The following is a 22,697-nucleotide window of genomic DNA, read 5'->3' on the forward strand; positions in this document are numbered from 1 at the left end:
GTAGAAGTTACTAGCTTTGACCTTGGTTTTACTTGAAAAGATATACACAATGATCTCACCACATTTTTTTTCTATGCGCACACAGATATATTATTCACTCTTGTTTTATTGGTGTTAGATTGTGCCAGAATGAAACGAAGGGAGAGTGGAGAAATGTGTGTGTGTATATCCAACACAAACGCCTAATTAACTTTCGGTTTTGATTGATTAAAGGCATTGCTGCAACATGGACAAAAGCATGTGAGGAGGGCAACCATTTTAGAGAAGGCTATGGACTTGAGACGGCTCTGCCCTCTCACCAGCGCTGCAATCGCTCATGTTTGTACAGAAAAAATTGTTATTCTTTAATTGTAGTCACCTCCCAGTATTTGGACAAACTTAGAAGTAAAGATTCTGGGAAGACTCTTCCCTGCAAAAGGAAGGATCCCACTAGTCATATGTTGGTATCAAACCGATACCAAGTAAACACTACAGTGTTCCTAGGCCACGTCATGGTTCACTTACTGCAGTCTCAGTGCCTTGAAGGATTTAAAGTACTATTACCCACATTGATATCTGAATACCCATACAAGTTTGTTTTTAAATGACATAGATTTTAGAGTGTAGGAGGTGTTTTGAGAGCACAGGGGGTATTTATATGTGTGTTAAAGATGTGTAAAGAGCTAAAAGAATTTAAATGTACTCCTCCCACCTCCAAAGACATGCACCTGGGGATAGGTTGATTGGCAACACTAAATTGGTCCTAGTGTGTGAATGTGAGTGTGAATGTTGTCTGTCTATCTGTGTTGGCCCTGCGATGAGGTGGCGACTTGTCCAGGGTGTACCCCACCTTCCGCCTGATTGTAGCTGAGATAGGCGCCAGCGCCCCCCACTACCCCAAAGGGAATAAGTGGTAGAAAATAGATGGATGGATAATATTCATAAAAATCTGACAATAAGTTGTGTCCTTTCCTTAGGGAAATTCACCTACTCCAGGTGCTAGAGATGCGCGTATAGGCAGTTATATCATCCGCAACCGCATCACTAAAGTCATCATCCACCCGCAATCCACCCGAACCAACATTTCATCAAACCCACACCCGCCCGCCACCCGCCCGTTGTTATATATCTAATATAGATGATGCAAGGCATTAGTGAGGTTAGAAAGTGTAACTCCCTCCAAATAGCACAGACACAATGGCTTTCTTGAACTGATTTATTTGAAGGCTTACTTTCCCTTCAAATTCACCGTGAAAACTGTAATAAATAAAGCAGGTTACAAACGTAAAAATAATAACATGCACAGCATGTGGATCAAACATTTTACCAAGTAAAATACCAACAAATGACAAATACCTCGTTGGCCATACCCGGAAGCAGCTTCGTTACATCCGTCGATAGACCAAACGAGACACTTCAAAATAAAAGTATGCCCACATACTATTTCAAAGAGTGCTGCTCGTTTTTCGTACGTAGGTAACAACATTTAACTCTTTATAAGTGGTTGATTTCTATAGGCTAGTAAGGTAACGTGTTGTACCTGACAAGTTTGGGCTACCTTGCTTCTGCAACCTTCATCAGAGGTGTCACGTGATGTTAGCGTGACGTTGTCTGTGACGCGATATATGGATTGTGTTAGCGTGACGTTGTCTGTGACGTGATATATGGATTGTTTCATCAAGAGTTGTCAGGTACAACACTTTACCTACTAGCCTATATAAATCAACCATTTATAAATACACGTCAGTAGGCTAAATGAACATCTTCAACATAACATTTAACTATGTATAATGTAGCGGCTGGCTACGGGGTGTTAGCCAATGACTTTGGCTGGGGGGGCGGGACTTCCGGGAGAGATAGGGAAGTGGCGTTGTCAACAGGAAGTGAGAGTTCGAGTTGTCCCTGGAAAAGCGTTAGAGCAGGGGCGCTCACACTTTTTCTGCAGGTGAGCTACTTTTCAATTGACCAAGTCGAGGAGATCTACCTCATTCCTATTTATAATTTATATGTATTTATTTATGAAAGAGACATTTTTGTTAACAAGTTAATGGTGTTTAATGATAATACAAGCATGTTTAACACACATAGATTCCTTTCTTTCATGAAGACAAGAATATAAGTTGGTGTATTTGATTCTGATGACTTGCATTGATTGGAATTAGACAGTGGTGCTGATAACGTCCGCATTTTCAAATGGAGGAAAAAAAAGTCCTCCTTTCTGTCCAATACCACATGAAAGTGGTTGGATTTGGCATCTCATTTGTCCAACTTGCATACTCGTTTTTAAACACTTTGTTATGAGAGTAGCATATGTGTGTGGCCCTTTAATGTCTGGCAGCAGGTGAGTGACGTCAGTGAGTGTGCGGGTGGGCAAGCAAGTGAGAAAGCGGTCGCTGAGGGCGGGGGAGAAATACATTGGCATCAAACTCCGTAGCTTGCTAGCTTGTGCACGCTAGCTTTCTGAGACTCTTATTTTGTTAGCACAGGCAAGATGAAACAGGTCTTTTATGGTGAAGACAGGAACTGTGCAGTCGGTCTTTAGAGTTTTGACAGTAGGTACGGAGTCTCTAGAAATAAAATGTGTTTCTCTGCGTCCGCCCTGTTAGTGATTTTTTTCTTAAATATGAGCTCGCAGCAGCCAGCGTCGTCTCACAAGATCCTCGGGTGCCGAGAATGTCAAACAACTGACGAAAGTGAAGTCTTGGTATGATTGATGATTGCTCATTTTTATGTATATTTTTTAATGCCTGGCTTGAGATCGACCAGTCGATCGCGATCGACGTAATGCCCACCCCTGCGTTAGAGACATGAGAGCTATTGTGTGGTTGTATTACATCTTGTGCAATAAAGACAAGACAAACTAAGAAGTTTTATGAGCCTACATTCCTGGGATTATTACAATATATTTTTTCGAATTGGTTCAACCGCCACCTGTCCGAATCTATTTAAAATCAATTTTTTTGTCATGTCACCCGCCCGACCCGCGGTTTATCCGCGGACTCCGCGGTTGAGACCGCAAACCGCGCAACGCTACCAGGTGCGTTTGGAACGTAACCCCTGCAATAATCCAGGCAACACTGTATTGTTGAAACCAATTCTTTTTACTTGAGATTTTTCAATACCATTCATTGACTTTGTGATTCTTCCTCTTATACACACATGTCAAACTTGAGGCCAGGGGGCCAGATCCTGCCAGACCCGTCATTTAACGTGGCCTGAAAAAGCCCGAGAATAATGTGCATACTTCATCTTTCTTACTAAATGTTTAATGGTTTCCATTTTGACAGAAAAATATGGATGCAATACATGAAATTTCATATGTTTTAAACTTTTATATGTATACAAATATTCAATTGTTATTGGTGTGAATCTTTGGGCACCTCGCCAATTGATTCTAATTCCTGGGGTGGGGATTCGATTCATAACTGATACTCGATTCAACACGATTTTTGATTCTGGTTTTTGCAATGTATTATTTGGTATAAAAATAACAACACCTTAACAAAACAGCTTACAGGTTACAAAACCTCCTTTTGGTTGCTGACATATGACACATACGTGCACCAAGTAAGCATTGAGATGGCCTAAAGAATTTAGTTTTTTGAATTATTTAGTCAAAAAAAAAAATCAGGATTCAAATGTGATGAAAAAACATTTTTTAATCACCCCTAATTATTTTATACCGTACGATGTTTTGTAAAAATTACAATAAATACTTAAATATCTGCTTGTCACCTTGACGTACTATTTAAAAGCAACTTATCCATCAATTTGTACGTACAAAAATCAAATAACCAAATCCATAAGCAATAATATAACAAGCTGATTATACTTTTAAATTATTACATTCACTGCTACAAGCGGCCCTCTGAGGGTAGCCATGACTGCGATGTGGCCCTCCATGACAACAAGTTCGACAGCCCTGCTCTAATATGTTGATCATGAATATACTATAATCAGAATAAAACACAGGACAAAGACTTTTTTCTCAACAAAACATAATTGTGAAAAAATTAACAATACAAGACAATGTGACAACAGCATCAAAATAATACTATTAATTAACTTTTCCCCATGCGAAATAAAGTTAATGATGCAAAAACTGCTATTGTTTTCCGTTCATATCCTTTGGCTTTTTGCCCCTAAAACCTTTCATACCTTCTATGATGTAAAAGGCTGTTAGTCCAGTGCAATCACAGATTGCTTTAGCCCTCAGGACTTCTCTGGCAAACTTTATGCTCTTTTAAAATGCCACAACAATAGCAACAACCCCCAGCCTTTCTTTGAGGCTGGTGTTAGTGCAGCTTCTTTAGTCTTCCAAGGCTTTCAAAACACAGTCGGGATTTCAGGTGGTTGACTGATAAAGTTTGATGTGTTGAAGCTCGAAGATTTTTGTCCTCTTTGCAAATTGTTTGCAGAAGATGTGACGCAAGTTCTACGCAAAAAATATTTCTCTGAAACAATGAAGAATGCAAAACCGTAAATAAGACACATGATCAATGCCATGTTTGTTTTATTGCGCTCAGGAGAAGTTTACGACCGACTTACAGAAAAGCACATATGGGAAAAGGAGAGTCTGATTTGTGCTCCTGAATCCACTCGCATCTAGAGATAGGTTCCGAATTTTGTTGTGAGACTTGTGTGGCATTGCGATGCCGGATTGGTTCCTCCTTGGATGCGTTGGGCAAGAACACAGCAAAGGTAAGATATAAAGTATTTTTTAAACTAATAAAAAGGCTAGGAACAAAAATACTGGAGCTAGGCGGATAAGGCAAACAATAGGCGCTAGCATGGATGCTAGGAACACAAACGAACACACTAATACTTGGCACGAAGGCACAAAAAGGGAAAACAAAACAACTAGCATGAAAGCTAGGAGTAAAATAAAGCGTAGCGTGAGAGCTAGCGAGTAATAGCATAGAAAGCAAGTCATCAACTGTTGCGTGAAATCAAACTAGGATCCGAGACAAAAGAACGAAAAGGGGCAGGCTTATATAAGGCAGTGATCAGTAGAAACAGGTGTGCGGGAACCGAAAGTAGCAAGTGGAAACAATATGCAGCCATGGTGACAAAGTGAACAGGAAATAAGGAATTCCAAACAACAGAATGTGAAAAAAAGAACAAAGCTACAATATGTGATGATCCGACCATCGAATCACAACAGGATCCCCCCCTAAAAGGACAGATCCCAGATGTCCCAAAAAGCAAAAACTTCAACCCCCCCAACAAGAAAGTTCACAAGCGAAGGAAGGGCAAACGGAGGCTATGGTGGAGGGTCGCCAGGTCGTGTGTCCCCAAATCAACCGAGGACAAGTCAGGTGGCGGCGGCAGGTGGAACGCCGCTACCGCAAAGGTCTTGGCGGGCGACCTCGAAAAGGCCACATCGTTGGCCGCTGAGAAGGTGGGCGTGAGTGGCGCCAAGAGTTAAGCAGACGTGGAGTTCTTAGACCAAGTCTTATGTTGGGCTGCTGTTTGCACCACTGGCGTCCATGTACTGACCTTTGAGGGGGCCGCCTGCAGGCCCCAGATTGCTGTTTGCGCAGCAGGCCAGCTCGAGGATGCTGAGACGTCGTCATAGAAGTATGCGGCAGCGGCGTCGTTTCCATGGAAGCAGAAGGCGGAAGTGTCGACGTCGCCGTGGAAGCAGGAGGCGGAGTGGTCGTCATCGAGGAAGCAGGCGGCGTCGTCGTCGTTGCCGTAGAAGTAGAAGGCGGAAGCGTAGTCGTCGCCGTGGAAGCAGGTGCGGGTGCTGCAGCCGAAGAAGGCGGCGTCATCGTGGAGACAGGCGTAGTAGTCGTCGACGTGGAAACAGGCGTAGTAGTCGTCGACGTGGAGACAGGCGTAGTAGTCGTCGTTGTGGAGACAGGCCTAGTAGTCGTCGACGTGGAGACAGGCGTAGTAGTCGTAGCAGGAACTGGTGTGGGCTCCAGCCCTGGAGCAGGTGCTGGTGTGGGCTCCCGCCCCGGAGCAGGCGCTGGTGCGGGCTCCAGCCCCGGAGCAGGCGCTGGTGTGGGCTACAGCCCCGGAGCAGTTGCTGGTGTGAGAACCAGGCAAGGATCAAGTGCTGGTGTGAGAACCAGGCGAGGCTCAGGCCGTGGAAGCAGGTGCGGGTGCTGCAGCCGAAGAAGGCGGCGTCATCGTGGACACATGCGTAGTAGTTGTCGACGAACCAAGCAAGTATCAAGTGCTGGTGTGAGAACCAGGCGAGGGTCAGGTGCTGCTGTGAGAACCAGGCAAGGGTCAGGTGCTGGTGTGAGAACCAGGCAAGGATCAAGTGCTGGTGTGAGAACCAGGCGAGGGTCAGGTGCTGGTGTGAGAACCAGACAAGGGTCAGGTGCTGGTGTGAGAACCAGGAAAGGGTCAGGTGCTAGCCGTGGTGCAGGTGGAGGCGGCCTAGTGGGCAGCGGTTTGACAGGCCGGAACACCGGTGGAGGAGGACGTGCAGGAGGTTGTGGCTTAGCGGGTCGAAAAACCGGTCGAGGTGGCCTGCTTGGAGGTTGCGGTTTGACGAGCCAAAAAAAAGGTAAAGGTGGCCGCATAGGAGGTTGCGGTTTGGCAGGTCGAAGAACAGGTAAAGGTGGCCTACATGGAGGTTGCGGCCTAGCCGAGCGCAGCTGTGCTACCTCCATAGCACAGTTACCAGCGCTAGCCCCCCCCTCAAGAGGCGGATCCCAGACGCCCTCCTTATGGTCAGGCGTTGGTGGTGGGAGATCACGAGGGGGGTAAACTCCACCCCATTAGTTTGGACAAGGAGATGATTGTTCTGAGTGGCAAGAAATTGCTCCTCCAGCTCCAGTTCAATTAGTGCTCTCCTGTACCACTCGTCTATCCAAGCAGGACTATATTTTTCACGTTCAGTCTCAAAATCAGGTGAAATAGGGGAAGGACGTGAAATAGGTTGAGGAGTGGGCGGGGCTTGAGCTATAGGAGGTGGGGCCAAAGTAATGGGAGGCTGATCTTGAAAGTCAACAATAAATTGAGGATGACTAGAATTAATACAAATGTCCTGATAGTGTTTGGAAGTATTGTTAATGTTAAAATCATTAGAAACAGGCTGATAGAAATAGTCTTCAAAAAAAAAAAAAAAGATTTGGTGACATCACCGGGGGGCGTTACCGAACTGATGTCACCGTTACTGTCTGTGAGAGAGACAGGCCAGCCTGAGGAAAGTTTGGAAAAAGAAAAAATTGGATTACCTGACAACTGAGGGGAATATTGGGCTGGTTGTTCCTGGCTGAGTTCTAGAGGGGGATGTTGAGGAGCGGGAGATTCGCTGTCGCGAGACGAACCCTTCTCTTGCGGCTTCCGCCTTCGCCGATGAGCGCGAGCGGCTTGGGAGTGGACATCTCCGTACCAGGTGGAATTGATTGGGACTAGGTAACCATCCAGGCCCCACATCATATCACCTGGGTCGCAGCGGAGAGTCTCTGCTTCCAACGCTCGGAGCACCATCCACGTTTCTTCGCCGAAGACCTCGTTGCTGCCTGACGCGGAAGAACCTTTCAATGCTCGGATCCTACTGTGAGACTTATGTGGCATTGCGATGCCGGATTTTTTCCTCCGTGGATGCGTCGGGCAAGAACACAGTAAAGGTAAGATATAAAGTATTTATTAAACTAATAAAAAGGCAAGGAACAAAAATACTGGAGCTAAGCAGATAAGGCAAACAAAAAGCGCTAGCATGGATGCTAGGAAAACAAACAGATACACTAATACTTGGCACGAAGGCACAAAAAGGGAAAACAAAACAACTAGCATGAAATCTAGGAGTAAAATAAAGCGTAGCGTGAGAGCTACCGAGTAATAGCATAGAAAGCAAGTCATCAACTGATGCGTGAAAGCGAACTAGGATCCGAGACAGAAGAACAAAAAGGGGCAGGCTTATATAAGGCAGTGATCACTAGAAATAGGTGTCCGGGAACCGAGAGTAGCAGGTGGAAACAATATGCAGCCATGGTGACAAAGCAGACAGGAAATAAGGAAATCCAAACAACAGAGTGTGAAAAAAAGAACAAAGCTACAATATGTGATGATCCGACCATCAGATTACAACATTTGTAGTTTTATAGGTACCGACCAAATTTCGTCAATACTACTACTACTGAGTCACGTAAAATCAAACGGAACCTTTTTTGATATCTTTGTACTGCGAGATGTCACATCCAGTTGCACGGATTTAGGGAAAATAGTTTGTATTTGTAGCGGACTGCCTCCAAGGAAGGTTGCAAGTTTCCATTTCGTCAAAGAAAGCATGCATAAAATATGTAAGGTTCTACTTTTCATAATGCATGATTATACATGCAACAGATGCACATAATTGATTTTACATGGCGATTTTAACAGCTACGGATGAGGTAATGAAAACTACAATTAAGATGCATGTTACAATCAAACAACTGGTGTCTAATAAGTACAATATTTAATTTATTATGTAAATGTATTTACATCAATCATCAATCAATCAATGTTTACTTGTATAGCCCTAAATCACTAGTGTCTCAAAGGGCTGCACAAACCACAACACAAACCACTACGACATCCTCGGTAGGCCCACATAAGGGCAAGGAAAACTCACACCCAGTGGGACGTCGGTGACAATAATGACTATGAGAACCTTGGAGAGGAGGAAAGCAATGGATGTCGAGCGGGTCTAACATGATACTGTGAAAGTTCAATCCATAATGGATCCAACACAGTCGCGAGAGTCCAGTCCACTTGGGGCAGGGTCTCCTTCCCAACCCGGAGATGGCACTCCGCCCTTTTCCGGGCGAGAACCATGGACTCGTACTTGGAGGTGCTGATTCTCATTCCGGTCGCTTCACACTCGGCTGCGAACCGATCCAGTGAGAGCTGAAGATCCCGGCCAGATGAAGCCATCAGGACCACATCATCTGCAAAAAGCAGAGACCTAATCCCGCGGCCACCAAACCGGAACCCCTCAACGCCTTGACTGCGCCTAGAAAATCTTTCCATAAAAGTTATGAACAGAATCGGTGACAAAGGACAGCCTTGGCGGAGTCCAACCTTCACTGGAAACGTGTCCGACTTACTGCCAGCAATGCAGACCAAGCTCTGACACCGATCATACAGGGAGCGGACCGCGACAATAAGACAGTCCGGTACCCCATACTCTCTGAGCACTCCCCACAGGACTTCCCGAGGGACACGGTCGAATGCCTTCTCCAAGTCCACAAAGCACATGTAGACTGGTTGGGATAACTCCCATGTACCCTCAAGAACCCTGCCAAGAGTATAGAGCTGGTCCACAGTTCTACGACCAGGACGAAAACCACACTGTTCCTCCTCTCCAGTACACCTGAATAAACCTTACCGGGAAGGCTGAGAAATGTGATCCCACGATAGTTGGAACACACCCTCCGGTACCCCTTCTTAAAGAGAGGGACCACCACCCCGGTCTGCCAATCCAGAGGTACCGCCCCTGATGTCCACGCGATGCTGCAGAGTCTTGTCAACCAAGACAGCCCCACAGCATCTAGAGCCTTAAGGAACTCCGGGCAGATCTCATCTATCCCCGGGGCCTTGCCGCCGAGGAGCTTTTTAACTACCTCAGCAACCTCAGCTCCAGAAATAGGAGAGCCCACCACAGATACCCCAGGCACCTCTTCCTCAAAGGAAGACGTGTTGATGGGATTGAGGAGGTCTTTGAAGTATTCCCTCCACCGATCCACAACGTCCGCAGTCGAAGTCAGCAGAACACCATCCGCCCCATACACGGTGTTGATAGTGCACTGCTTCCCCTTCCTTAGGCGGCATATGGTGGTGCAGAATCGCTTCGAAGCCGTCCGGAAGTCGTTTTCCATGTCTTCCCCGAACTCTTCCCATGTCCGAGTTTTTGCCTCCGCGACCGCTAAAGCTGCACACCGCTTGGCCCGTCGGTACCCGTCCACTGCCTCCGGAGTCCTATGAGCCAAAAGAACCCGATAGGACTCTTTCTTCAGCTTGACGGCATCCCTCACTGCTGGTGTCAACCAACGGGTTCTGGGATTACCGCTTCGACAGGCACCAACACCCTTGCGGCCACAGCTGCAGTCAGCCACCTCGACAATAGAGGTTCGGAACATGGTCCACTCAAACTCAATGTCTCGCACCTCCCTCGTGACATGTTTAAAGTTCTTCCGGAGGTGGGAATTGAAACTTTCTCTGACAGGAGACTCTGCCAGACGTTCCCAGCAGACCCTCACAATGCGCTTGGGCTTGCCAGGTCTGTCCGGCCTCCTCCACCACCATCGCAGCCAACTGACCACCAGGTGGTGATCGGTAGAAAGCTCCGCCCCTCTCTTCACCAGAGTGTCCAAAACATGAGGCCGCAAATCCGATGACACAACTACAAAGTCGATCATGGAACTGCGGCCAAGGGTGTCCTGGTGCCAAGTGCACATATGGACACCCTTATGTTTGAACATGGTGTTTGTTATGGACAATCCGTGACGAGCACAAAAGTCCAATAACAAAATACGCTGACCTCACATTTTTAAAAAAACGTCACAATTGGGGCACATTCCAAACGGCTCATTTGGGGGAAGTATGAAGAAAGGCAAGATTATTTTATTAAAAATTTCAATATACAAAAACGGGTACCAAGAGTTAAGAAGTTGGTTTTGCTTAATACAGGTAGTTCCCCAAAGACTACTTCCTTACTACAGCAGCACAACATAGTCTATGTACTACTGCCATCCAACTGTCAAAGTTAGTTGATGATGAACCCCAAGATGCAGAGAAGGAGGCAGGCATTGAGCAAGAAAACATGATTTAATTAAACTAAACAAGAACAAACAAAAAGCATGCACGCGGGCGGAATAACAAACTAAGGGAGCTAGCACTGGGAGCTAGAAAACAAAAAGGAACTTTAGCATGGAAGCTAGTGGGTAGCAAACAGAAAAACTGAAAACGGCTAATGGCTAACAAAAACAGCTTACCGCTACGACGACCAGGACAAAATGTAGCACGACAAGTAGTAGCTGTAACGATGCCAGACAAGACAGGTAGCAAAGACACAAGAACGAAATGTGACAACGACAAGACAATACAATGATGCAGCAACTGACACATTACAAAGCAGGTACAAATAGGAGCGGGCTGATTGGCAACGGGTGTGGCCAGGTGCCAATCAGCCGCAGCTGAGTGGGAACACAGCACTCAGGGAACAAGACAGGGAGCTGACAAAATAAGAGCACTTGACAGGAACTAAGGACAGGAAATACTAAACACACAGAGGATAAACTAAAACACAAACAAACTGTCAGTGGCAAGCCTGACACCAACGTCTTGGAATTGCAATTGAATACAAAGTTTATTACTGTAGCACTTGCAAAGGAGACTCAGAAGTCTAGGAAACAAGAACTGGACATATATATATATATATATATATATATATATATATATATTATATATATATATACAGTATATATATACACCGTATATATATAATATATATATAATATATATATATAAATACTGTATATATATACTGTATATACATATATAATATACATATAATATATATATAAATACTGTATATATATACTGTATATACATATATATGTATACTGCATATATATATGTCCATTGTAGATTGTTGTTAAAGGCATCACAACTATTAATGAACACATGTGGAGTTATGGACTTAACAAAACAGGTGAAATAACTGAAATCATGTTTTATATTCTAGTTTCTTAAAATAGCAACCCTTTGCTCTGATTACCGCTTTGCACACTCTTGGCATTCTCCCGATGAGCTTCAAGAGGTATAGTCACCTGAAATGGTTTTTATCTTCACAAGTGTGCTTGAAGCTCATTGAGAGAATGCCAAGAGTGTGCAAAGCGGTAATCAGAACAAAGGGTGGCTATTTTTTAATAAACTAGAATATAAAACATGTTTTCAGTTATTTCACCTTTTTTTTTGTAAAGTACATAACTCCACATGTGTTAATTCATAGTTGTGATGCCTTCAGTGACAATCCACAATGTAAATAATCATGGAAATAAAGAAAAACGATTTGAATGAGAAGGCGTGTCCAAACTTTTGGCATTTACTATATATATTTCATTTTTAACAATTAACATTTATTATCACATAAAAAAACACACTATGTGGACCATTTTGTATCAATTCCCAGGTACCATATTAGTTCAATTGTGAATTTGTTACCCATCCAACCGACAGCACAGTACGGGTCATCTCGCCTCATTAGAGCTATGCACGTGTAGCAAAACAAATCCTGCAGGGTTTGTTGAGATCTTGTGTGAAGCATTTTCCTTCTGTCCTTATACTTCTGTCCTTTCCAGCATACACTTTTCAACTCCAATGGAGCATCCAAAAGGTGGGCGTCAATAGGATGTCTTCCTAAGTCTTTTTCATCCCTTGGATCTCTTCATTCACTGCTAAAATATGAATGAAAGTGTTTGTTTGTATGAGGAGGGTAATACTTGCCAGCGACCATCTGTCACTCTCACTTGGAATAATGGCTAAATCGCCAGCACCAGCGTGAGTGATAAACAAGTACATCTGGACACTGCTATCAGTGCACTCAAAGTGTTCTCAGCCCAGATTTGACCCACATCGGGTATTTACCAAGGGATCAGTGCCAAATAATCCAGAGTTTAATGAAAGTCTCTTTCCGGTTCTTCGGGCAATGTTGACAGGATCCTGGGAAAGCAGGCAAACAAGTCACGTTGTTGTTTTCCCTCTCGTATACAGAAACGAGACGGTGCTGCATCAGTTCTGCTGCCCCGCCCCCGAGCATCCTGATGTAGATACGGGCAACTCTTCCAGGTAAGACCCACACCCATCGAAAACATGCACTCCAACTTCAAAATAAGAGTGACGTGCATGCAGAGCTGTCCTAACCTCTTCCACAGAGAACTGCATACAAAAAAAAAAAATATCAAATGATGCAGGTGTGCTGCTTTGACATTTTTTTTGCAGGATGTCAAAAATAAGATATTAACTAACGACAGCATTTAGTTAATTCAAATCAGGGGTGTCAGGATTGTTTTCATTGAGGGCCACGTCATAGTAACAATGACCACCTTCAGAGTGACGCTTAAATTTTATTTAATTTTTAAAATAAATCATGCATGCAGGAAATAACAAGTAATAATCATGATTAATGGAATTCCAAAGGTGATTAAAAAAAAGTATCTTTTGACAACACTGATGTTAAGATATTATTGCACAATTACCGATGCATTTAATTACTGCATTAAGATTTTTTTTTCTGTTGCTTTGAAATCACAAGCAGATTTATAACTACTTTTTTTTTTTTTTTAAACAGTACAGGATATTATATTTGCCATGATCAGATAAGAGTATTTTTTTTTGTTGAAATTAAGTAAAAGATAAAGAAGTATTTTACTGACACATTTTTTGACCCCATAAAATGATATGACGGGCCAGATCGCAGCTCAGTTTGTTTGTGTAATCGAATAAAACACGCTTGATAGCCTTATCAATCAATCAATCAATGTTTATTTATATAGCCCCAAATCACAAATGTCTCAAAGGACTGCACAAATCATTACGACTACAACATCCTCGGAAGAACCCACAAAAGGGCAAGGAAAACTCACACCCAGTGGGCAGAGAGAATTCACATCCAGTGGGACGCCAGTGACAATGCTGACTATGAGAAACCTTGGAGAGGACCTCAGATGTGGGCAACCCCACCTCTCTAGGGGACCGAAAGCAAGGGATGTCGAGCGGGTCTAACATGATACTGTGAAAGTTCAATCCATAGTGGCTCCAACACAGCCGCGAGAGTTCAGTTCAAGCGGATCCAAGACAGCAGCGAGAGTCCCGTCCACAGGAAACCATCTCAAGCGGATCAGCAGCGTAGAGACGTCCCCAACCGATACAGGCGAGCGGTCCATCCTGGGTCCCGACGAGCGGTCCATTCTGGGTCTCGACTCTGGACAGCCAGTACTTCATCCATGGTCATCGGACCGGACCCCCTCCACAAGGGAGGGGGGGACATAGGAGAAAGAAAAGAAGCGGCAGATCAACTGGTCTAAAAAGGAGGTCTATTTAAAGGCTAGAGTATACAGATGAGTTTTAAGGTGAGACTTAAATGCTTCTACTGAGGTAGCATCTCGAACTGTTACCGGGAGGGCATTCCAGAGTACTGGAGCCCGAACGGAAAACGCTCTATAGCACGCAGACTTTTTTTGGGCTCTAGGAATCACTAATAAGCCGGAGTCTTTTGAACGCAGATTTCTTGCCGGGACATACGGTACAATACAATCGGCAAGATAGGCTGGAGCTAGACCGTGTAGTATTTTATACGTAATTAGTAAAACCTTAAAGTCACATCTTAAGTGCACAGGAAGCCAGTGCAGGTGAGCCAGTACAGGCGTAATATGATCAAACTTTCTTGTTCTTGTCAAAAGTCTAGCAGCCGCATTTTGTACCAAATGTAATCTTTTAATGCTAGACATGGGGAGACCCGAAAATAATACGTTACAGTAATCGAGACGAGACGTAACAAACGCATGGATAATGATCTCAGCGTCTTTAGTGGACAAAATGGCGCGAATTTTAGCGATGTTACGGAGATGAAAGAAGGCCGTTTTAGTAACGCTTTTAATGTGTGACTCAAAGGAGAGAGTTGGGTCGAAGATAATACCCAGATTTTTTACAGAGTCACCTTGTTTTATTATTTGGTTGTCAAATGTTAAAGTTGTATTATTAAATAGAGGTCGGTGTCTAGCAGGACCGATAATCAGCATTTCCGTGTTTTTGGGATTAAGTTGCAAAAAGTTAGCGGACATCCATTGTTTAATTTCATTAATGCATAGTTAAGAGAAAATCGAATTTCTCAGCTTGTCATAACCTTCATTCTTTTTTTTTTCTAACTAATGCATATCATCAACATTGAAACTGCACCGCTAACGTGTGCATTATTACGTAAGAACAACAGTGTGAGCTTTATTGCAATGGCTGTGCGAAAAATATATGTCAGCTTATTTAAAGTTCTGGGCACTCCGCGCAGTTCATAATGTATCAATTTTAATTCCATCCATCCATCCATTTTCTACCGCTTGTCCCGTTCGGGGTCGCGGGAGCCTATCTCAGCTGCATTTAGGCAGAAGGCGGAGTACACCCTGGAAAAGTCGCAACCTAAACGTTTAATTGAAGTAACAGAATAAAAAAATCATGGATTACATTGCAACTCTTGTTAAAATATATAACAATCATGTGTGAATGCTCCAAAGTATTCTTCTCCTTCTTCTCCAGATTTTGGCGCGCTCTACCTTCCACATTTTTAATCCTATTCAAACCGTTCCAACTTAAAACTTTTCAGCCTATTTGGGAATTACGGTCTGTCACCTGATAAATTTAACACATTTCCAGATTTCCCAGCATTTTAGGTTTTAAGGGACATTTTTCGCATTCAAAATGAATTGGCCATTTTTCAAACTTCCACCATTTCTACCTTTTTCCATATTCCACTCATCCTGGACATTCAAACGATCCAATTTTTTAAAAATTCCAGGAATTCCCAGAATTAACTTTTTTTAACACCTTTTTCCACTCTTTTTCTGTTAACTACTCATTCCACATTTTCCACATCAACGGTTCCACCGTCAAAACATTCCTCTTAATCACGAAAAAAACAAAAAAACAAATTTTAATTGCAAAAATTCCCGGTTTTCCCAAAATTCCAGGTATTCCGTAATACCATTTGTCAATGAAAAATGTTACTACTTCAACATTTCTCGACCAATTTGAAAAATTCCAACACCAATTTATAACATTCACATTTGTTAGTATTTTCAAAACAATTCCCGCTTTTCCCGAAATTCCGAAATTTCAATGAAATTCCGAAATTTCAATGAAATTCCCATTGAAACGAATGGGACATTTTTCTAAGTTGCACATTTCCTATATTTTTCAACTTATTTGAACCGTTCCGCAACATCAACGCATTCCACTCATCCTGGACATTTAAACTCACATGTTCCCAATTTCCAAACCAAATTTGGTTTTCTTGGATATTTAAACTCTTCAACATTAAAACCATTCAAACTACTCTTACATGTATATCCTACATTCTATGTATTTTTAAATGTATGTCTTAACGTATTACTTTTTTTGAAACTGCTCTGTGACATGTGCTGTTGACCTCTTGGCCAGGTCACCCTTGTGAAAGAGATCTTGATCTCAATGGGTTTCTTTTCTGGTTAAAGGCCTACTGAAATTCACTACTACCCACACCGCAGTCTGATAGTTTATATATCAATGATGAAATATTAACATTGCAACACATGCCAATACGGCCTTTTTAGTTTACTAAATTGCAATTTTAAATTTCCCGGGAGTTTCGTCTTGAAAACGTCGCGTAATGGTGACGTGTACGCAAGACGTCACAGGTTTTTAGGAAGTATGAGCGCTACGCACACACACAGCTAAATGTCATCTGCTTTAACGGCATAATTACACAGTATTTTGGAGAACTGTTTTGCTGAATCTTTTGCAATTTGTTCAATTAATATTGGAGAAGTCAAAGTAGCAAGATGGAGTTGGGAAGCTTAGCCTTTAGCCACACAAACACACGGTGATTCCTTGTTTAAAATTCATGGAGGTGAAAATTTACTATGGGTCAGAGCGTGGTCAAGCGAACATGAAACACGACGGAATGTCAACCAGCAGGTTTCGGTAACAAAATTGTGGTTAAAAAGTCAGTTTTTACCGGAGAAAAGCTGAGCTTGTGCCGTCCATAGCTGTCGTCGACTCCCGTTAGACACTGCGCGTCAAGGCACCCGTGGAGACACCCTTCCTACTATCAGGTAATATTTAACTCACTAAAACATTAGCAACACAATAGAAAGATAAGGGATTTCCTAAAATGATCCTACTAAATGTGTCTAAAAACATCGGAACCCGTCCCAATGCAATCGTCATCGTCTGCGACTTCCGGTAGAGGCAGGGCATTTCTCTTAGCACCGAAAGTTGTGAAGTTTATCGTGGATGTTCTCTACTAAATCCTTTCCGCAAAAATATGGCAATATCGCGAAATGATCAAGTATGACACATAGAATGGACCTGCTATCCCCGTTTAAATAAGAAAATCTCATTTCAGTAGGCCTTTAAATAAAGGTTCTACCACATTCTGTCAGCATTTCAGTTCAACTTCAGCATCGGCGCTTTCACACGCAACTCCTTCAGGAATTGCATCATCTAGTTGTAGTATGGACTACAAAAAATTCTCCAAAATGGCCATGACATGGTTCAATATGATACATTTTCTGTGTGTGTTTGAGATACATGATGCTGACCGCACAAATAATGTGTGTGTGTCTATAAGTGTACTTGTGTGGTCACATTAAACACTGTGTAACAAATAGCTCTGAGGGCCTCAAGGGTATTGAACACAGGCTTGAGTCAAAGCAATGAGCTGGAGAGTTCAGTACCGATATCATTAATACACAAACGCCCATAGCAACGGCGTGATGACGCAACTACCATAGTAACAAGGGAACAAGAAATTCCACAGGCCACTGGAGCCACGTTGGCTTCTGCGTTTGCGCGTGGGCAGATTGTGTTTGTTGTGCGGAATGATTTTGTGCGTAAACGTCTCACTGCAGCAGGATAGAAGTCCGTATTGCAATCCTGTCATTGGCCTCGTACCTTCATCATCAGCACAATGTCACCTTGCTGTTGATTTTTTTCTTTTTTTTCCCCTCCAAGAAGGACATTTCAGCTATTTTTATTATGCCTTGAAGGAAACTTGATTTACTGCCAGTAGTTAACACAAAACAACATGCATTATTTTTCATTGGCTTGCCTGTTGATGTGTCCCATTTATTTTAATAACTGCCATACACATTTTCTGTGCAAAGGGTTGTTGATTCATGTGTGTTGTATTCAAAAGATCAGTTCCTTTTCATTCATTTAGATGGAAATATTTTTGGTCACTGTCCAATAAAAAGCATGTTTCTGCGAAGTATAGCAGTGGGGCAACACAATAATAAACACGTCAGGTTATCAGAATTTATTTGTAATGATAAATATACTGTAGTTTTAGATTTTATGGAAAACGCATTCATTTTTTGAGGATAATGTTGAATGGTTCATGATTTTATCTGTATATTGCAAAATAACCTTGGGTTTTTTGAAAGGCACTTATTAGTTAAATGTACTATTATTATTACTATTGTTATTATGGTTATTGTTATTAGTATTTCTATTATTGTTATTATTATTATTCTTATTATAATATTTGTATTATCACTATTATTATTATTATTAATATTAATGGCACGGGGAGACATATTAAGAGAAAAAAACTTAATTTGACAAGAAAAGGAATATTGAAACAAGGGGTGTTTTACATGATTAAATTAAAAATAAATATAAGAAAACAATTATTTAAAACATGTTCTTATTAATACAATAGTTTCAGGAAAGTGTTGCCCTATTGAGAGTACATTTTTAAAGAAAATAAAGTATAAATATGTGTTTATAAGGGTGAAAGTGAAATGTCACAAGAAGAAAGTCATACTTGTATGAAAAAAAGCTGTAATAAAAGGATGACAAACATTTTACAATTTATATATTATACCAATTATAGGCATAAACGTAGCCTGCAAGGGTTATTTTTGGGACCTTTTTTCTTTTCTTGTAATGTAGATATAATATATATTTTATAAAAAGTAACTTTCTGTTCAAAATGTGGAAATACAAGCTTTTAATTTGAAAACAGCATTATAATTTTTTACATTTTTGATTCTGGGACGTAACAACTTTGTATTCTGAATTTTTAACTCAAATATATTTTATTTATTTATTGGTAGTTATTCTAGAGTTAATTTTTAAAGTAAATTGTGTAAAAAGAATCAATATCATAAAAAGGGATGAAAAATGGGCAAAATGGAAATACTGTACTGTACTTACATACATACAGCACATTATGTCAAAATCATTATTATTATTTTTTCAAACAAATATATTATATATTAGAAGACCACTAATGACTGACCTGTTTATTCATGGTTTAAGAGAACAAATCTACAAATAAATATCCAAGAAAAAGAAGAAAAATTGCCGTTCCAGCCAGATACGATGCGTAGTTTTCAGGCTGTCCATCCTGGCTGTAAATGCATGAGCACGTTCACAAAAGAGATCTTCAAGAATTAAAGCATTTAAACACAAACACTTTGACTGTTGTTATATCCTTGTTGAACTAATGAGTAAAACATAATCTTTTCCAAACACTGCTTTCATATAATAACATTATCCTCTTGGTGTGTGCGGGTGTATGAAAGGGGCCTAGCCAGGGATGGCTACCTTTCACATTTTAATCAATTTGGTACCAGTGGGAATTGATACCGGTACTCAACAGTATCAATTTTCAGTATTTTAGTGTGTTGAAATCTGTTAATATAAATAGATAAATATTTAACATTTAACTGTAACGTGTGCTGTCTGTTGTTATCTTGTTTTCTTACACTTTTGTGTAATTTGCAAGTACTATATTGTACATATTATTTAGTAGAATCTGCATGCAATTGCAATTCCCAGACGTTAGATGGCAGTAGACTATAGTGTGTTGCCTTAGACAGGAAGTATTCTTTTCCATTAAGTTGAATGTGCCAGTATTTTCTTTTGTTGAGCCCTGCAAAGTGTTAAAATGGTAATTATTTTACAAACCCTGTTTCCTTTCGAGTTGGGAAAATGTGTAAGATGTAAATACAAACGGAATACAATGATCTGCAAATCATTTTCAACCCATATTCAATTGAATGCACTACAAAGACAAGATATTTGATGTTCAAACTCATAAACGTTATTTTTTTTTGCAAATAATAATTAACTTTGAATTTCATGGCTGCAATACGTGCCAAAGTAGTTGGTAAAGGGCATGTTCACCACTGTGTTACATCACCTTTTCTGTCAACAACACTCAATAAACGTTTGGGAACTGAGGAAAGTAATTGTTGAAGTGGAATTCTTTCCCATTCTTGTTTTATGTAGAGATTTAGTCGTTCAACAGTCCAGGGTCTCCGCTGTCGTATTTTACGCTTCATAATGCGCCACACATTTTTGATGGGAGACAGGTCTGGACTGCAGGCGGGCCAGGAAAGTACCTGCACTGCTTTTTTACGAAGCCACGTTGTTGTAACACTTGTCTTGCTAAAAATAAGCAGGGGCGTCCATGATAACGTTGCTTGGATGACAACATATGTTGCTCCAAAACCTGTATGGACCATTCAGCATTAATGGGGCCTTCACAGATGTGTAAGTTACCCATGCCTTGGGCACTAATACACCCCCATACCATCACAGATGCTGGCTTTTGAACTTTGCGCCTATAACAATCCGAATGGTTATTTTCCTCTTTGTTCTGGAGGACACCACGTCCTCTATTTTGCAAACATAATTTAAAATGTGGACTCGTCAGACCACAGAACACCTTTCCACTTTGCATTAGTCCATCTTAGGTGAGCTCGGGCCCAGCTAAGTTGCCGGCGTTTCAGGATATTGTTGATAAATAGGTTTGGCTTTCCATAGTATAGTTTTACTTGCACTTACGGATGTAGCGACCAACTGCAGTTATTGACAGTGGTTTTATGAAGTCTTCCTGAGCCCATGTGGTGATATCCTTTACACGCTGATGTCGTTTTTTGATGCGGTACTGCCTGAGGGATCAAAAGTCCGTAATATCATCGCCTACGTGCAGTGATTTCTCCAAATTCTCTGAACTTTTTGATGATTTTACGTACCGTAGACGGTAAAATCCCTAAATTCCTTGCAATAGCTCGTTGAGAAATGTTGTTCTAAGACTGTTCGACAATTTGCTTACAAAGTGATGACCCTCACCCCATCCTTGTTTGTGAATTACTTAGCATTTTATGGAAGCTGCTTTTATACCCAATAATGGCACCCAACTGTTCTCAATTAGCCTGCACACCTGTGGGATGTTCCATATAAGTGTTTGATGAGCATTCCTCAACTTTATCAGTATTTATTGCCACCTTTCCCAACTTCTTTTTCACGTGTTGCTGGCATCAAATTCTAAAGTTAATGATTATTTGCATGAAAAAAAAGTTTATCTGTTTGAACATCAAATATGTTGTCTTTGTAGCATATTCAACTGAATATGGGTTGAACATGATTTGCAAATCATTGTATTCCGTTTATTTTTTTACATCTAACACAATTTCCCAACTCATATGGAAACGGGGTTTGTAGTTACATTCTTATTACATTCTCTTCCTTTGGATTAAGTGGGAATTTTGCATTGGATGTCACCTTTTGTACTGTCTCTGTTTACGTCATGATAACTTGCCGGGGACGCGACCATCTGTCTGTGTGGGGTTGTTCTGCTTCTTGCAGTGTAATGACCTAATCCCTGTGCCCACGCAGCAACCCTGGGATGAAAAGAAGCGAGTAACCCTTTAAATTCCATCACGTGGCTTAACTTTGCACGGCGGCTGCGACCTTAGGTCGACTACATGTTTCATGAGTCCGCTACAGCGCAGCTGATCACACTCGCTTTTTTCTGGAACCCTACCCGCGTCCCATGCATCCTAGTCTGTGTTCACTGCATGTGAAGCACTATATATATATATATATATATATATATATATATATATATACACACACATACACACACCGTATATAAGTCTCACTGTAATTGAGTGATGCAATCTGACAGATGTACATTTGTGCATCATGTCCCATGTGCACAGTGTGTAGCGGGGGCACGGATATCCTTACAGATGCTAGTCCAGATGCACTCACCGCTCAACTCCTGTATTTAAATCCTCTAATAATGTACTGTAATGTATTCTGAGGCCGTGCTAGTGTTTCGTGACGTAGATTTTTTTTTTGTGTTTTTCCAGTTACTGTCCACATTTATAAAATACAAGGCAGTGCTCCACCAGGTCCGCATTCCGCGAGCGCAACATTGTATATTTACACCGGTGATGAAAGGAAACTTGAAGGGTAGACTCTTGAACGGGTTTTTGAACCTTCCTTCTGTCTGTAGAAATCTTACAGCGTGAGTATTGAGCGGGAGGAAGCTCAAGGGCAACTGATTCATGTTGAACATTCTCCACAAACTCAAAAATGGTTTGTGTCAGTGAGAACGGCCATCATAATTTTGTCAAAATCTTTACAGATGAGCAAATTTAATGCTCTCTTCTATCCTGCAAAATGGACTTTTTTCATGATGTTATAACAGTTATATGTCCCCAGAGACAGTTTACAACCACTAAACATCCTCTCCCTCGCTTGGTTGCTCCGTTTTTAAAAGACGAGAAAGGGTCGCTTTTGGTAGTTCCGAGTTTCTTAAGGTCATGACACCACTATGGACTATTAATAACCCCACACTGTCAAAGTCAAGGCCCAAGGAATGAATTATCTATGGCCCCCCTGTGATGTTATTTGATTAGTATTACAACCAGCTGTTTTGCATGCACCAATACTCTATCAGTGTTGGCGCTAGGAATTTTCGAGATGGTGTCCCAGGGACCCCCATCAAGTCATAAAAATGGGGTCCCACTGTAAATTTTTGGGGTCCCACTTTTTTGTATCCGTTTTGAAAACAAAGGATAAATGATTGAATTATCCTGTTATATTTCACATTCTATATTGTGTTTTGGAAAAAAGGTTATCATAAATGTTTCTTAATTCATTAAAAAAAATAATACACAACAAAACAAATTTTTATGCATATGTAAATGTATTCAGTTATA

The 22,697-nt window shown here is 41.5% G+C and overlaps 1 protein-coding gene across 3 annotated transcripts in view; it reads left to right on the forward strand.

The window, feature by feature from the left end:
• The window catches only part of LOC133549388 (IQ motif and SEC7 domain-containing protein 3-like), a 147,135-nt gene that overhangs the window by 19,166 nt on the left and 105,272 nt on the right, over positions 1-22,697 (forward strand). For all 3 annotated transcript variants that reach the window (XM_061894752.1, XM_061894753.1, XM_061894754.1), the window contains exon 2: positions 12,697-12,771. In XM_061894752.1, coding sequence (XP_061750736.1) covers positions 12,697-12,771 — 75 coding nt within the window. The remainder of the gene's footprint in view (positions 1-12,696; positions 12,772-22,697) is intronic.

Source organism: Nerophis ophidion, linkage group LG03 (genome assembly GCF_033978795.1).
Source record: "Nerophis ophidion isolate RoL-2023_Sa linkage group LG03, RoL_Noph_v1.0, whole genome shotgun sequence".
Lineage (NCBI taxonomy): Eukaryota > Metazoa > Chordata > Actinopteri > Syngnathiformes > Syngnathidae > Nerophis > Nerophis ophidion.